The sequence below is a fragment of the Emydura macquarii genome, unplaced genomic scaffold (assembly GCF_026122565.2).
Source record: "Emydura macquarii macquarii isolate MOO-44397 ecotype Brisbane River unplaced genomic scaffold, CSIRO-AGI_Emac_v2 contig_2935, whole genome shotgun sequence".
Lineage (NCBI taxonomy): Eukaryota > Metazoa > Chordata > Testudines > Chelidae > Emydura > Emydura macquarii.
Window position 1 is genome coordinate 62,670 of NW_027133072.1, and position 13,632 is coordinate 76,301.

The window sequence follows — 13,632 nt, forward strand, 5'->3', positions numbered from 1 at the left end:
TATCCCAGCCTCAAGCTGGGCACAGCCTCTCCCTTCTGAGGTCTGTCTTCTTGCCTCTAATTCTTTTCCCCATTCACAGTTCTCCCCACACCCCGTCCTGAGATCTTTGAGTCTCTACCACACACCAATCCCAGGGCTTCCTATCTGGAGTCTCCCATCTTCTGCTCTGCAGGCTTCTATCTTCTCTCCACCTGTAGAGGCCTCATTTAGCCACATGACCTGCCTGTCATGTGTCTTTGCTTATTTTCTCCACCTGGGGAAGCAAACTAAGACTGTAACAGGTGAGGTTGGGATCCGTCTCTGCTTAAAGGGCCAGTCACCCTGTGATATTCCCATTCTCCATCTCAATGTCCAGTCTTTTTTTGAATCCTGCCGAGTTCGTGGCCTCAACAACATCTTGTGGCCATGAGTTCCACTGGAATAATTAAGCATTGTGTCAATAAACTTTCTTTTCATCTGTTTTAAATGTGTTGTCTTTCAATTTAATTAACTGTTCTCTTGATTTGCTTTTATTTATTTTTTCCTTGTAATATATGCACACTGATCATCTATGGATTACAAATGAAAGTAAGACAGTTTGTGTGTTCAGCTGGAAAACTTTATTACGTTTTCTCTTCTACAATTTGCTCACTCAGAAGAGGTTTTTGTTTCATGTAGCGATCAGGTTTGGCACAGACCCAGTTCTTCTCTGTCACACAGCTTGATGCGCTGACACCTACGTCATTCAGATATGCACAGTCTCCTCCTCCCCTTACTTTGAATCTGCAACCAGAAGCCATTGAGCTAGAATCAGTCAGTAGCCAAGGTTTGGGTGTCAGTCACACCTATAGAGAGGCACAAACTTGCACCAATTTTGCTAACTGGGCAAGCCCCCTGTGTGAATGGATGCTGTTATTCTGGTTTAAGAACATTTTATTTTGTTTTAGCTTATGCCAATCCCAGCTGACTGATGCTTAACCAGAATAAGCTGCTTAAACTGAAAGAAGAATGTCCACATAACCTTTTGCACTGGTTTAACTAAACTGCTTTAAAGTCACACCTTGAGTTTAACTGGAGCAACTCTGCATGTAAACCAGCCCAGAGAGAGACAGTGGAATTCTCTGCACCAAAGTGAAGTCCTAGAGGAAGTATCTAACCTGTTCTTAAAAACCTCCAGTGACAGGTATTTTACAACCTCCCTGGTGATCTGTTCCAGTGCTTAACTACCCCTTACAGTTGGAAATTTAGAGAAACACTTGTCAGGGATGGTCTAGGAGGTTCACTACAGGGGGCTGGACCAGATGACCTCTCTAGAGGCCCCTTCCAGCCCTGCATTTCTATGATTTTGATGATTCTATGAATGGAGTTTGTAATGAAATGCTAAACTGTATTACACTGTTTAGCCACTAGGTGGTGCCATGTGCCACGTCCCTTATTGAAGTTAACCCCAGCCATACCTTCCCCCCACCACCCCACCGCCCAAACATTAAAGGATCAATCTTATAGTGACCCTATCTGGTGTGTATATCTCTATTAAGGAAGCTCTGTAGCCAGCCCATATCCAATACCAGAGTCTGACCTGCTGGGGAAGCCTGCCACCTACCCTGAACACCAGTGGTTCTCAACCAGGGGGTACACAGAGATTTTCCAGGGGATAAAACAACTCATCTAAATATTTGTCTACTTTTACAACAGGCTTCATAAAACTCACTAACGAAGTCAGTACAAACTAAAATTTCATATGGATAATGACTTGTTTATACTGCTCTATATACTATGCACTGAAATGTAAGTACAATATTTATATTCCAATCAATTTATTTTATAATTACATAGTAAAAAATGAGAAAGTAGAGGCAATTTTTCAGTAATAGTGTTGTGACACTTCGTATTTTTGTGTGTGATTTTTGTAAGCAAGTAGTTTTTAAGTGAGGTGAAACTTGGGAGTACACAAGACAAATCAGCCTCCTGAAAGAGGCACAGACATCTAGAAAGGTTGAGAACCACTGCTGTACACGAAGAACATAACAGAGTATCTTGGTGAGAGAATGGAGGACCAACAACTGGACATTAACCCTTAACGACTGCCAGCCAGGGAGTCAGGACATGAAAACAGCATGGCAGTAAGTTGAAAGAAAGCCCAGAGGTGGGAGCAGACTGGATTAAGGAGGCTGCCAACCAGTGCATTATTTATTACTAATCAGGTTTATTACAGTAGAACCCAAGGAGCAGTGGAGAGTGCAGCCCCATTGTGCTAGGTGCTGTACAAACATAAAGTCTCAGTGCTTACAATCTACATAGATCTGACAGACACTGGGAAAGGGTGCAACACACCGGCAGCATGAGCAATGGGATGGTGGCAAAGGACGTGTTAGTGCAATGCTTTTTATTTATTTATTTTATTTGGTGGGTTTAGGGAGGAGGAGTTCAGCTAAATGGAAGGGGGGAAAGTGGGACAGGGCAGAGTAGAAGAGGGGCTGGGGTGGCATGAGGCACCCATGAGTACATCTACACTGCAAATGAAGGAGTAATGGTATCACCAGCAGGCATACCTGCACTAACTTTAATCTAGCAGTGCTGAGGTGGCAGCATGGACTTCAGTGCAGGCTAGCAACCTGAGTGCATAGCCAGAATGCCTGGCGTGCAACCCACGCTACAATGACACCTTCATCCATGGCATAGACATACCCTCTGACAGAGAGTGGTAGAGTGATGGGATTGGAGCAAACAATCAGTGGGAGAGAGATGAAATCCTGGATGCACTGGGCCAGAAAGGCAGATAAAGCTGCCAGTGTGGTCATGTGTATAAGCTTTGTTTTGCCATTATAACCCTAAGGACCCTAAAATACTGTATTCCAGTTGACTAAAACACGCTGGTTGCATCCCTCCCTAAAGGGGTGAAGTCTCAAAGCAGGGACTTGTGCTGGTTTGGACCCAGCTAGGGAATGATAGTGAAAAAACCAGGGTGCTGACGCCAGCTTTGGGGGAGGCCCAGTAACAAATGGCAGCCTAAACCCACAACTGGTGGAAAAACTGACTTTTCACCTGTTTTTGACACAGGTCAGTTTGTCCAATTGATCTCCGTTGCTGATCTGTCTGCACTCAGCACTTTCAGCACCTTCAGTGACTTAAGATGGAGACATTTTATAGCTGGGAATAGACTCACCGGTTGTCAAATTCGGTGCTGTTGGGCCACTTCCATGGCTGGTCTGGCTCCCTTCTGAGGCCGATCCAATGGTAAAGGCTGCCCTTGTACCTCAGCAGGAATGCCTTTAAACAAACAAAGGAAAAGCCTCTATCTTTTTGTTTAGTCAACCTGTGGAACTCCTTGCCAGAGGATGTTGTGAAGGCCAAGACTATAATGGGGGTTCAGAAAATAACTAGATAAATTCATGGAGGTCCATTAATGGCTATTAGTTTTGTGCTATGTGGCTTGACCACCCAGCAACAGGAGTTACATTGAAACCTAATCCGAATCCTAATCTGTCTTGGGGCTTTAGGTTAAGTTACATTTTACAGGAGGTTGGGGAATTCTTGTACATTGCAGGTGTCAGAGTGTGTGGGTTATGGCAAAGATTGCAACCCCCTGCAGTATCTGTGGGGACCATTGTATTTCATTTATGAATGCTGTATGTTTGACACTCTGTCCAGAACGTCTTCCAGTCTAGACAAAATGTATAACGTGAAAAAAACAGCAGGGGGTGGAGAATGGGGGCGGGGGCATCTAAAAAAACAACAACTTTTTAGGCAACCTTCCTCTATCACCACAAAGTAAAATAGGACACAAGCCCTGATGTCTTTCCTTTATAGAGGACATTTAAGGGAAAGCATCTTGTTCTGTGTAGAGGCTGGGGCATGGGAAGGCAAAGAGTGGCTTTTTAGTAAAGGGAAAATGCCTACAATGCCCAGAGCCAGGTAAAATCAGGCCTTCTCTTCAGCCAGCCACTTCTCCCATATGTGCATCCATACCGAACCACTGGCTGTACTGATCTGGGCGGGGAATGAAGCCCTTCTATTTCCAGGGGATGAGCAGGGCTGGAGCTGTGTTTTCCCACTGAATTCCTGTCATGCAGTGCTCCAAGAAAGAGTCGGGGCCGGCTGGCAATGAGCGATCCCTGCAATCAGCTCCAGCCAGGGACCTGGGAACCGTCGTTCACTCTTCCCTCCCAGCATGAGACACACAGGGGTTCCTCAAGCTGCAGGGCCTGGGCACTGTCCCATTGGCACACTGGCTGTCGTGCCAAGCCCAGTCTATTGCACTCACAAAACCCCTGGGTCTCTCACCATCTCCACATCACTCGCAATACCAGCCAGGGAGGCGCCATGTGAGGAACAATGGCTCTGACTGGCGGTCCAGTTCCTTTCATTCTCGGAGAAGAAGTAGCACAGGCCTCGGTAGCCTACCCAGCCATCTGGGCATGATGGGACGTCCAAATCTTCCAAACAAGGCTTGGCTGTGATGACTGAAACAGAGAATGTAACACAGGGTAAGAGGCTGTCCCCTCCGCATCTCTGTATCCAAGAGGATCATGTAGAAATAATCCCCTCAAATCAAGGCCTCAGAGAATCCCTTAAAAAGCTCTGGCAATTGCCTGGATGCAGTGGTGCCGGGCCATGACGTTTTCAATAAGGGATGCAATTCTACACTTGCATGCATGACCATGTACATACCATGTACATACGGTGAGTGTGAGATCACCCTGTGTGGAGGACACCATTTTTTTCTATGGGATGGTGACCTCCATGCAGTGTGGCCTCATGCATGTAGAGCGTACGAGGTCCCGCTGAGCGGAGGACGCCATTTTGTTCTACCAAATAGCCTTATTTGTGCAGTATGACTTCACACTATGGTGTGTGTGAAGTCACAACAAAATGGCATCCTCCATGTGCATTCAGGGGCTGGACAGAATTGTCCTGCAAGCACAGACAGTCCCGGGGCAATCAATGCATGCATGTAGATAGCAGTCCTCTATTTGGATGGAAGAGGCAGTTAGAAATAGAGCTGTGCTAACAGATGTTTTGGGTCCCTGGTAATTCCATAAAAACACGGGGGAAAAGTGTTTCAGGTCGAACCAAAAACAATTTTTTTTCCAAAAATGTTGGTGAATTGGAAAGTAGAAAAGAAATGTGTTTCACGTTTATCGAAACATTTTGTTTTGACAAACTCCAATTGTTTTGTTCCAATTTTGATTATCGTGAAACCGTTTTTATTGTATTTTAATAAAATGAAAGGAGTTTTTGAATCCAAAAGTGTTTCAAACGAAAACATTTAAACTTTTTCTTAATGTTTTTTTCACTGTTGTTTTTTTTGACCAAAAAATTTGGTGAAATAGACACAAATTTGCAAAATATCTTTCAGCATCACCAAATCTGCTTTATTTTTGCGTAAAAAAGCTCAGATGAAAATCTTTTCCCAGGCCTAGTTAGAAATTCAGGTCTCAGGTGCTCGGGAGACCTCTGCCAAATTCCATCCTCTCAGGATACATCTAAACTTCCAGATGGGGTGTAATTCCCAACTCAGGGAGACATACCCATGCTAGCTGGCATCAAGCTAGTGCACTATAAATAACATGTAGCCATGACAACAGTGTGGGAGTAGATCCTGTCCAAGACACTAAACTCCTACTCAGGACAGCTAACCCTTCCTGCAGCTACAGTCTATTTTTAGCATGCTAGCTCAGAGCAAGGATGGGCATTTTTCTTTGAGCTGGAAATCACACCTCTGCTCAAAATGTAGACATACCCTCACTTCCACATTCTGCTGAAGCTTCCAGTGACAGCATTTCATCTTTCTCCTCTGCTTCCCTGCAGTAGGGCCAATAGAAACTTGCCATTTTAAATTTTCTTCCAATGAAAAGCAGCTTTGTTTTCCCCCAACCAAAAATTTCTGTGAAAAGCTTTTGTTTCAATTTTTTTGTTCAAAATGTTCAGTTTTTCAACAAAATTGAAATCAAAATGTCAAAGTTTTTTTTTTTAAATGTTGGTATTTCAGGTGTTTTTATTCTCCCCTCCCCCCCCTTTTTTTCCTTACTTTTGCCACTGTATATAAAAGCATGAAAAATGATTAGGGTTTGTTTTCGCTTTTTCATTTTTCCTTCCCTCCCTTTCCCTTTTGCCACTCTGTAACTTTTCAAAACTTCTCCACCTTTGGAAAAGTTAGAGTTGCAAAAGCACAAAATGAACTCAGTGACTCCTCCACTTGGTAACTTTTCCAAAGTTGGAGAAGCTTTTAAAAGTTTGGAAAGAAGTTTTGACAAAAGAAAAAAGAAAAAATGAATTAAAAAAATAAACAACTGCAGATGTTATTCCTTTTATTGCGCTCAGTGACAAAAAGGGAAAAGTAGTGGAGGAAAGTGGAGGAAGGAGAAAATGAAAATTCAAAATTTTGAAATTTTCCAAAAAATAACTTCAAACAGAATTAATTTCAAAATTATAATAAAAATTGAATTAAACTTAAAAATTGAAATGAAAATGTTTCTGTTTCACGCCCTATAAAACAGAAACAACTTTAAATGTTTGTTATTTTTCAGGACTCCAGCCCCCTTTCCATTTTTCAGCCAGAAGAGTAAAGGAAGTAGGAAGCAACTGCAGGAGCTAAGAACCGGGAAGCCATTTGACTAAACTTTCCCTAGTGGCTGCAGCTCTATGCTGGCTCTCCCAAACCTCATGAGGATGTGAGTTACTGCCCTGGAAATGTGTGCTTGTGTCAGCTCCAGATCTGAACAGAAAATGCAGAGAGTGAATGCATGGCAGCTGCAAACTCACCTGCCAGGGCAGCTGATGTAGCGATTAAACCTGAGAAGAGGCTGATGACTGTGATGGCTGCTCCCATTTTAAATACTGTAGCTTTCCTGAATGCGTAACCTGAAAGAGACCAACATAGTAACACTCCTGCAGCTGCCGCCGGGGGTGGGGAATCTGAGTCAGTTATGAACCATGGCACAGTGCAGAGACAGAGTGGTTTGCACAGCTCCCTAGTCAACACTCCCCAATCATAGCAAATGGAAAGCAACTAGTTGCTTGGTTGGTCTATGTCTGTAGCTGTCTTTGCTCTACCCTGCACTGAATATGGAATTATGAATTTCTGCCTAGGCTTTTCGACAGCACTTATCACAGTAGTAACTCGGTGGGAGATTTAAACAAGCACCGATTAGAGAACTGCATGGAACAAGCCAACCTGCTCCCTGCACAGCTGCTCTTTTGCCTGTGCAGACGTGGAGCTTTGGATGTGCTGTGTGTCCCAGCGAAACAAACTGGAATATTTGGCCCTGAAGATAAAACCAGAGGGAGAGAGAACAAGGGCCTCAGTACCAAACATGGGTGCAGTTTGTAGGCCTACAAAATGCTTTTGCACCCCATCACACAGCCACAACCACCCCTGTCTGCAGGGAAAATTGTAGCTGCTGTAGATGCAAAGCAAGTTGTGGTGCTCATAGGAAGCCGATGGGGTGACCAGACCCCTGCTGCATTTGCAGACAGGCATTTGGGCCACTGCACCCAAAACTGAAATTATGGCTTCATTTATGTAAGCAGGCAGAGGGGCTCAGAATACCTCGTTTCCTTCCTTGTTGTTCATTTCCAAGGCTACTAAGCGGTACTTCGAGCTGTTGTTCTTTCCAGGTATCCAGGCCATTGCACATCTTTTGTCTTTTTGTCTCATGCTTTATAAAAAAAAAATTAAAAAAAATCAGAATTCTGCTTGAACCTACTAGTGACAGTAACCATTTAGATGACTGTAACTGAACAATGAGAGGGAAAAATTCTCTGTGGTGTGTTTCCTTTGTGCATCGGACAGCACTTTGTGTTGTTATTTGTTATCTGCATTACAGTAGTGCCCAGGGCCCCTTTGTGCTACACACTGCACACACAAATAAGAAAAAGATGTTCTCTGCCCCAAAGAGCTTACAATCTAACGGCAGGTTTATACTTAAAATGCTGAATCGGTGCAGCTGTGGCGCTTTAATGAAGATGCTGTAGTTAATCCATATCTTTGAGAGGTGGTAGGTATGTCAACAGGAGCAGCTCTCCCATCAACATAGCGCTGTCTACACGGGGGGGTTAGGTCAGTATGACTATGTCACTCAGGACGGTGGATTTTTCACACCCCTGAGCAATGTAGTTACACCAATATAGGTCTGTAGCATAGGCCAGACCTAAAGCCCCGACCGTGCCAAGACTTACATGTCGATTTAACTTCACACACCAAGCACTCCTACTGGAGCCAACAGAGCTACTCAGAGCACATAAATTAAGCACATGCATTAATTCTGGAGGATCAGAGCCTACCTATAAGACAAGAGCCAGCAGGTGAATCCAACAAGATGGGAGGAGCCCTGAGATGACTCTGATTATTGTAATTAGCACATCATCAGTTCCATCCTTTCCCCTGTATATTCAATCAAGTTCCTATGTTATTTTATGTGTGTCTCACTCAGCAAAAAAAGGAGAGAAAACCATGTAAAGACAGAGGGCAATTTGGCTGTAAAAAAACCTGGCAGGGAGATTCTGGGTTAAGCACAGAAAACCGCAACTGGTTTTAACTTATTTATTAAAATTGGTTTGGTTTCAGGTTGATTGTATCCATGGCAATGGCTCTTGACCTTTCCAGACTACTGTACCCCTTTCAGGGGTCTGATTTGTCTTCCATACCCCAAGTTTCACCTCACTTAAAAACTACTTGCTTACAAAATCAGACATAAAAATACAAAAGCGTCACAGCACACTATTATTGAAAAATTGCTTACTTTCTCATTTTTATCATATAATTATAAAATAAATCAATTGGAATATAAATATTGCACTCACATTTCTGTATGTAGTATGCAAAGCAGTATAAACAAGTCATTGTCTGAATGAAATTTTAGTTTGTACTGACTTCACTAATGCTTTTTATGTTGCCTCTTGTAAAGCTAGGCAAATACCTAGATGAGTTGATGTACCCCTTGGAAGATCTTTGCGTACTGCAGGGGTACATGTACCCCTGGTTGAGCTCAGGGAACCTTACGTTATTCACCCTCCCAGACTTGTTTCATAACAGACAATACATTGCAGCCAAGGCACAAGAGTGGGAATTGCAGGGGTTAATGTCAATTGAGGGGCAGTGAAGGGATTGGCAGAGAGTTTTCAAATTGGGGTACACGTCTCCTTAGGGGTACATGAGCGCTCATGAAAAATCCTGTAATGGATGACAACGCATTTTATTTAGTAAGATTTGTCAATCTAAACACAGGTATATTATGATCCAATCTCAGATGGGGGTCTGTGGTAGACAGTACACTACGTTATTTGGAAAGGGTGTGTAGCCTAAAAAGCAAAAGCAAAAGCAAAAGCAGTTCAAAATACTTCCGGTTTTGAATCACAAGCAATGCAAGGGTCCCTGCCCCCCCTTTTAAAACCTGTCTTGTCTTCGATCTGAAACTAGTTGCAGGCCCAAAAATATAGGTGCAGTTTAGAGACTCACACCTGGCTCAGCGTTTGGTGTAAATACTGCCTAGTATGCCTGGCTGTGCTCGGATCCTCCCCTCCCCCAACCCTGTCTCTCCCCCGCATGCCCACTCCCACCCCTCCAGGGGCTCTGGCAGGTCACCTACAGGTTTTGCAATACAATCCAACTCCCTCTCCCTAAATAATTAACAAGTATGAAAACCGGGCGTCTGCTCTGTGCTCTCCACTTTCCCCTGCCCTGATCCCAGAGAAGGCAACTCACCCAGTCCGGGACTGAAAGAGAAAGAACAGCTGTTGGCACCAGAAATATATACTGGAAACTCCACCCCTTTACACAGTACTGTGGAGGGCCTACAAAGCAGCAGCCTAGCCATTGGGAGTTGCCTGGTGCAGCTGAGAAAAGCATACATTTTATAGGGGGGGAGGGAAGGAAAGTAGCAGAGTGAAGCACAAAGCTGGTGCAGTGGCTAGGGCACTGACCAGAGACCTGGGTTTGGTTCCCAGCTCTATCACAGACTCCTTGTGTGACCATTAGCCCTGTGTGAGGACAACAGCCCTGTCCTGCCTCACAGGGCAAATGCAATAAAGATTGCAAGATACCAGCAGGGGCAAGAAACATACCATAGAATAGATGGAGATGTGTGGATGAGCAGAGGTTGTGGAAGAGGGAATGTTGTGATACAGTGTCATTGTTACTTGTGGAGAACAGCCCAGTTCAGTGAGGAAACCTAAGGAGGGGGTGGAAGCAATTTTAAATTCTCTTTTCCAAAAACATCAACAGAAAACCTGCCACAGGACAAAATCGTGAGCTACTGCAGACACACAGCACGCTCTTATCATTGTATTCATAGCACCTAGAGGCCACTGCTGAGATCAGCACGCACTGTGTGTGTGCTGCGTGTCACACCAAGTGAGGCAATCCTTTCTCCAAAGAGTTTACAATCCAAATACAACATTAGCTTTGGCCATAAGTGTGAGTAGCAGATTCCCTCATAGATTCTAGGGTCAGAAGGGATCACTGTGATCATCTAGTCTGGCCTCCTGTGTAACGCTGTAACACTGTAGAACTGCCCCAAAATAATCCCTAGAGCAGATCTTTCAGAAAAACATCCAATCTGGATTTTAAAATTGTCAGTGATGGAGAATCCATCAGGACCCTTGGTAAATTGCTCCAGCAGTTAATTACTCTCACCGTTAAAAAATGTACTGTTATTTCCAGTCTGAATTTATCTAGCCTCAAATTCCAGCCAGTGGATCATGTTAGACCTTTCTCTGCTACATCGAAAAGCCCATTATTAAATATTTGTTCCCCCATAGGTATTTATAGACTGCAATCACGTCACCCCTTAACCTTCTCTTTGATGAACTAATAGATTGAGCTGTTTGAGGCTATCACTATAAGGCAGCAAAAACAATGAGAGTTCTGTGGCACTTTAAAGACTAACAAATTTAATATTTGCAGGCATAAGCTTTCGAGAGACTTCAGCTCTCTTCTTCAGATGCAGTACTGAAGTCTCTCAAAAGCTTATGCCTGCAAATATTAAATTTGTTAGTCTTTAAAGTGCCACAGAATTCTCGTTGTTTTTGCTGTATACAGACTAACACGGCTACCCCTCTGGAACTATAAGGCAGGTTTTCTAATCCTTTAATCATTCTAATGGTTCTCTGAACCTTCTTCAATTTATCAACAACCTCCTTGAACTGTGGACACCAGAACTGGACACACGATTCCAGCAGCAGTCACGCCGGGGGCAGTGCCAAATAAGAGGTGAAATAACCTCTCTACTCCTACTTGAGATTCCCCTCCCTGTCCATGCATCCCAGGATCGCATCCTCTCCTTTGACTACAGCATCACACTGGGAGCTCATGTTCAGCTGATTATCCACCATGACCCCCAAATGTTTTTTAGAGTCACTGCTTCCCAGGAAAGAGTCCCCCATCCTGTGTGTATGGCCTGCAGTCTTTGTATGACTTTACTTTTGGTTGTGTACTTGTGTCCAGTTTACCAGGACTAGGGGCAGGTCTACACTGCAAAGTGACGTCGATTTAATGTCAGTCGACATCCAGCCGCCAAACTAATGAAGTCAGTCGGGCATGATCACAGTGCATTCCCACCAGCTGCCCTTCTATTGATGAACAGAGCAGTGCACCGTGAGTTGCTATTCCACAGTGTAACTAGCCACAGGGGCTTTTGGGAAACTCTTCCCTCCCCACCTCCTCCCGTCCCCTGATGTCAACAACAAACAAACACTTTTTTGCTCCATTTTTTGAACTCCTGACACTGCTGCACGTACGCCATTTCCCGAGAAGCATGGGACCCGCTCAACTCTGCACTATTGTTGTGAGCATCACAAACACCATGCAACTTATCCTGTGGTATTTCCAAGGCCGAGAGGAGCTGCAGCACAGAAAATAGTGATGTTATTCAAGCTGCCCTGCTACTAGGCATAATGAAACAATTCCCAATTGCTGCTATTTGTTGCGCAGCAGCTGAATTCGGTGGAGCACCATTTTTGGTCCCAGGAAACAAACACTGACTGGTGGGATAGCATCGTTATGAAGGTCTTGGACGACAAGCACTGGCTGCAGAATTTTCAGATGTGTAAGGCCACTTTCCTGGAACTTTGCACAGAGTTGTTCCCAGCCCTGAAGTGCAGGAATACTCAATTGAGGCCTGCTCTGACAGTGGAGAAGTGAGTGGCCATCACTCTGTGGAAGTTAGCAAAGCCAGACTGCTACTGGTCAGCTGGGAATCAATTCAGAGTCAGTAAATCCACTGTGGATGTAGGGCCATTAACAGACTTCTGCTAAGGAGGGTAGTGAGTTTGGGAAATATGCAGGACATAGTGAATGGGTTCGCTGAGATGGGGTTCCCTAACTGTGGTGGGGCAATAGATGGCATGCATAGCCATATCTTAACACCAGAGCCCCTTTGCACAGAGTACATAAACCGAAAAGGATACTGTTCCATGATGTTGCATGCACGTGTGGATCACAGGGGACGGTTCACTGACATTGACGTAGGGTGGTCCGGAAAGGTGCATGACGGGTGCATCGTTAGGAACTCAGGTCTGTTCAGAAAGATGCAAGCAGGGACTTCCTTTCCGGACCAAAGAATAACTACTGATGATGTTGAAGTGCCAATAATGATCCTGGGAAACCCAGCCTACCCCTTAATCCTATAGCTCATGAAGCTGTACCCCAGACACCTGGACAGCGATAAGGAGAGGTTCAATAATAGGCTAAGCAAGTGCAGAATGGTTGCGGAATGGGCCTTTGGACATTTAAAGGCTCGCTGGTGCAGTTTGCTCACTAGGTTTGACCTCAGTGAAACCGATATCCCCATAGTTATCTCTGCCTGCTGTGTGCTCCCTAGTGTGTACGAGACAGAGGGAGAGAAGGTTTTGATGGCTTGGGTCATGGAGGCAGATCAGCTGGCCACAAACTTTGAGCAGCCAGATACCAGTGCAACACTGAAAGCCCAACGAGGATCTCTGTGACTTAGGGAGGCATTGAATACCCGTTTTTGTAATGAGCCACAGTAATGTGGATCACTTACCTGTGCTGTGCCTTCCCATTCCATCTCCCCTTGAGGCAGTGTCCCTGCAGATCCTCCTCCCGCACCACCCTTCCCCATGCTTGAAATAAATAAAGAGTACTTAATTATAAAGAAGTTCACTTTATTGCACATCCGTAACAGTGGAGGGAAAGGAAAATAATTTAACTGTTGTCAACCATTGTCATGGAGCTGGGAGAAGAGAAAAAAACACTGCTTGTCTGTGCAAACACCAAAGCCTGCACATAAAAAGTTTTTAGAAAGGCCGCATTGTCTTCCTGCTCCCCTCTCTGGTTTTGAGTGGAGCACATACTGCACCCTGCCCATCCTCTTCTTGGAACGCTTGGGGGTGGGAGCTAGGGGAGAGGGCATTTGTTACTTGCAGTTCTGCAGGGGCTGCAGAGGGAGACTATCTTACTGCTGCTGTTCCTGATGCTCAACCAGATGCCTCAACATGTCTGATTGATCCCTCATTATCCACAGCATCTCGTCCTGCGTGTCATGCTCATGGTCCTGGGCTGTTCTCCTACTCCCCATGTCCACGTCCAGATTTTCAGACAATGAAATCCTCCAGGTTCTTAGCTCCATGTCAGCTGCCCCGGAAGTGTTCATTAACTCATTGAACATGTCATCCTGAGTTCTCTTTTTCTGC

The 13,632-nt window shown here is 44.6% G+C and overlaps 1 protein-coding gene across 2 annotated transcripts; it reads right to left on the reverse strand.

The window, feature by feature from the left end:
• Nucleotides 1-584: 584 nt before the first annotated feature.
• Nucleotides 585-9,699, reverse strand: LOC137167551 (C-type lectin domain family 2 member D-like). Of its 2 annotated transcripts, none has more exons than XM_067569773.1 (6): nt 9,686-9,699; nt 7,532-7,640; nt 6,745-6,843; nt 4,264-4,442; nt 3,146-3,249; nt 585-762 (listed from the first exon to the last, which is right to left on the reverse strand). In XM_067569773.1, the coding sequence occupies exons 2-6, from the start codon at nt 7,617-7,619 to the stop codon at nt 603-605; spliced, it is 630 nt and encodes a 209-aa protein (XP_067425874.1). In that variant the 5' UTR covers nt 7,620-7,640; nt 9,686-9,699; the 3' UTR covers nt 585-602. The 2 variants fall into 2 exon arrangements, with proteins under 2 accessions (XP_067425874.1, XP_067425873.1); XM_067569772.1 differs by lacking the exon at nt 9,686-9,699 and adding an exon at nt 8,266-8,416.
• Between the last annotated feature and the right edge of the window lie 3,933 nt (nt 9,700-13,632).

Bases quoted from the DNA above. Each gene is read 5' to 3' on its own strand.
- LOC137167551 (XM_067569773.1), bottom strand. From the start codon at position 7,619: ATGTGCAATGGCCTGGATACCTGGAAAGAACAACAGCTCGAAGTACCG. The intron at 6,844-7,531 runs GTATTCTGAGCC...GGTCTCTTTCAG, and splicing joins ACAACAAGGAAGGAAACGAG to GTTACGCATTCAGGAAAGCT. The intron at 763-3,145 runs GTGAGTCTATTC...TTCTGGTTGCAG, and splicing joins AGCACCGAATTTGACAACCG to ATTCAAAGTAAGGGGAGGAG.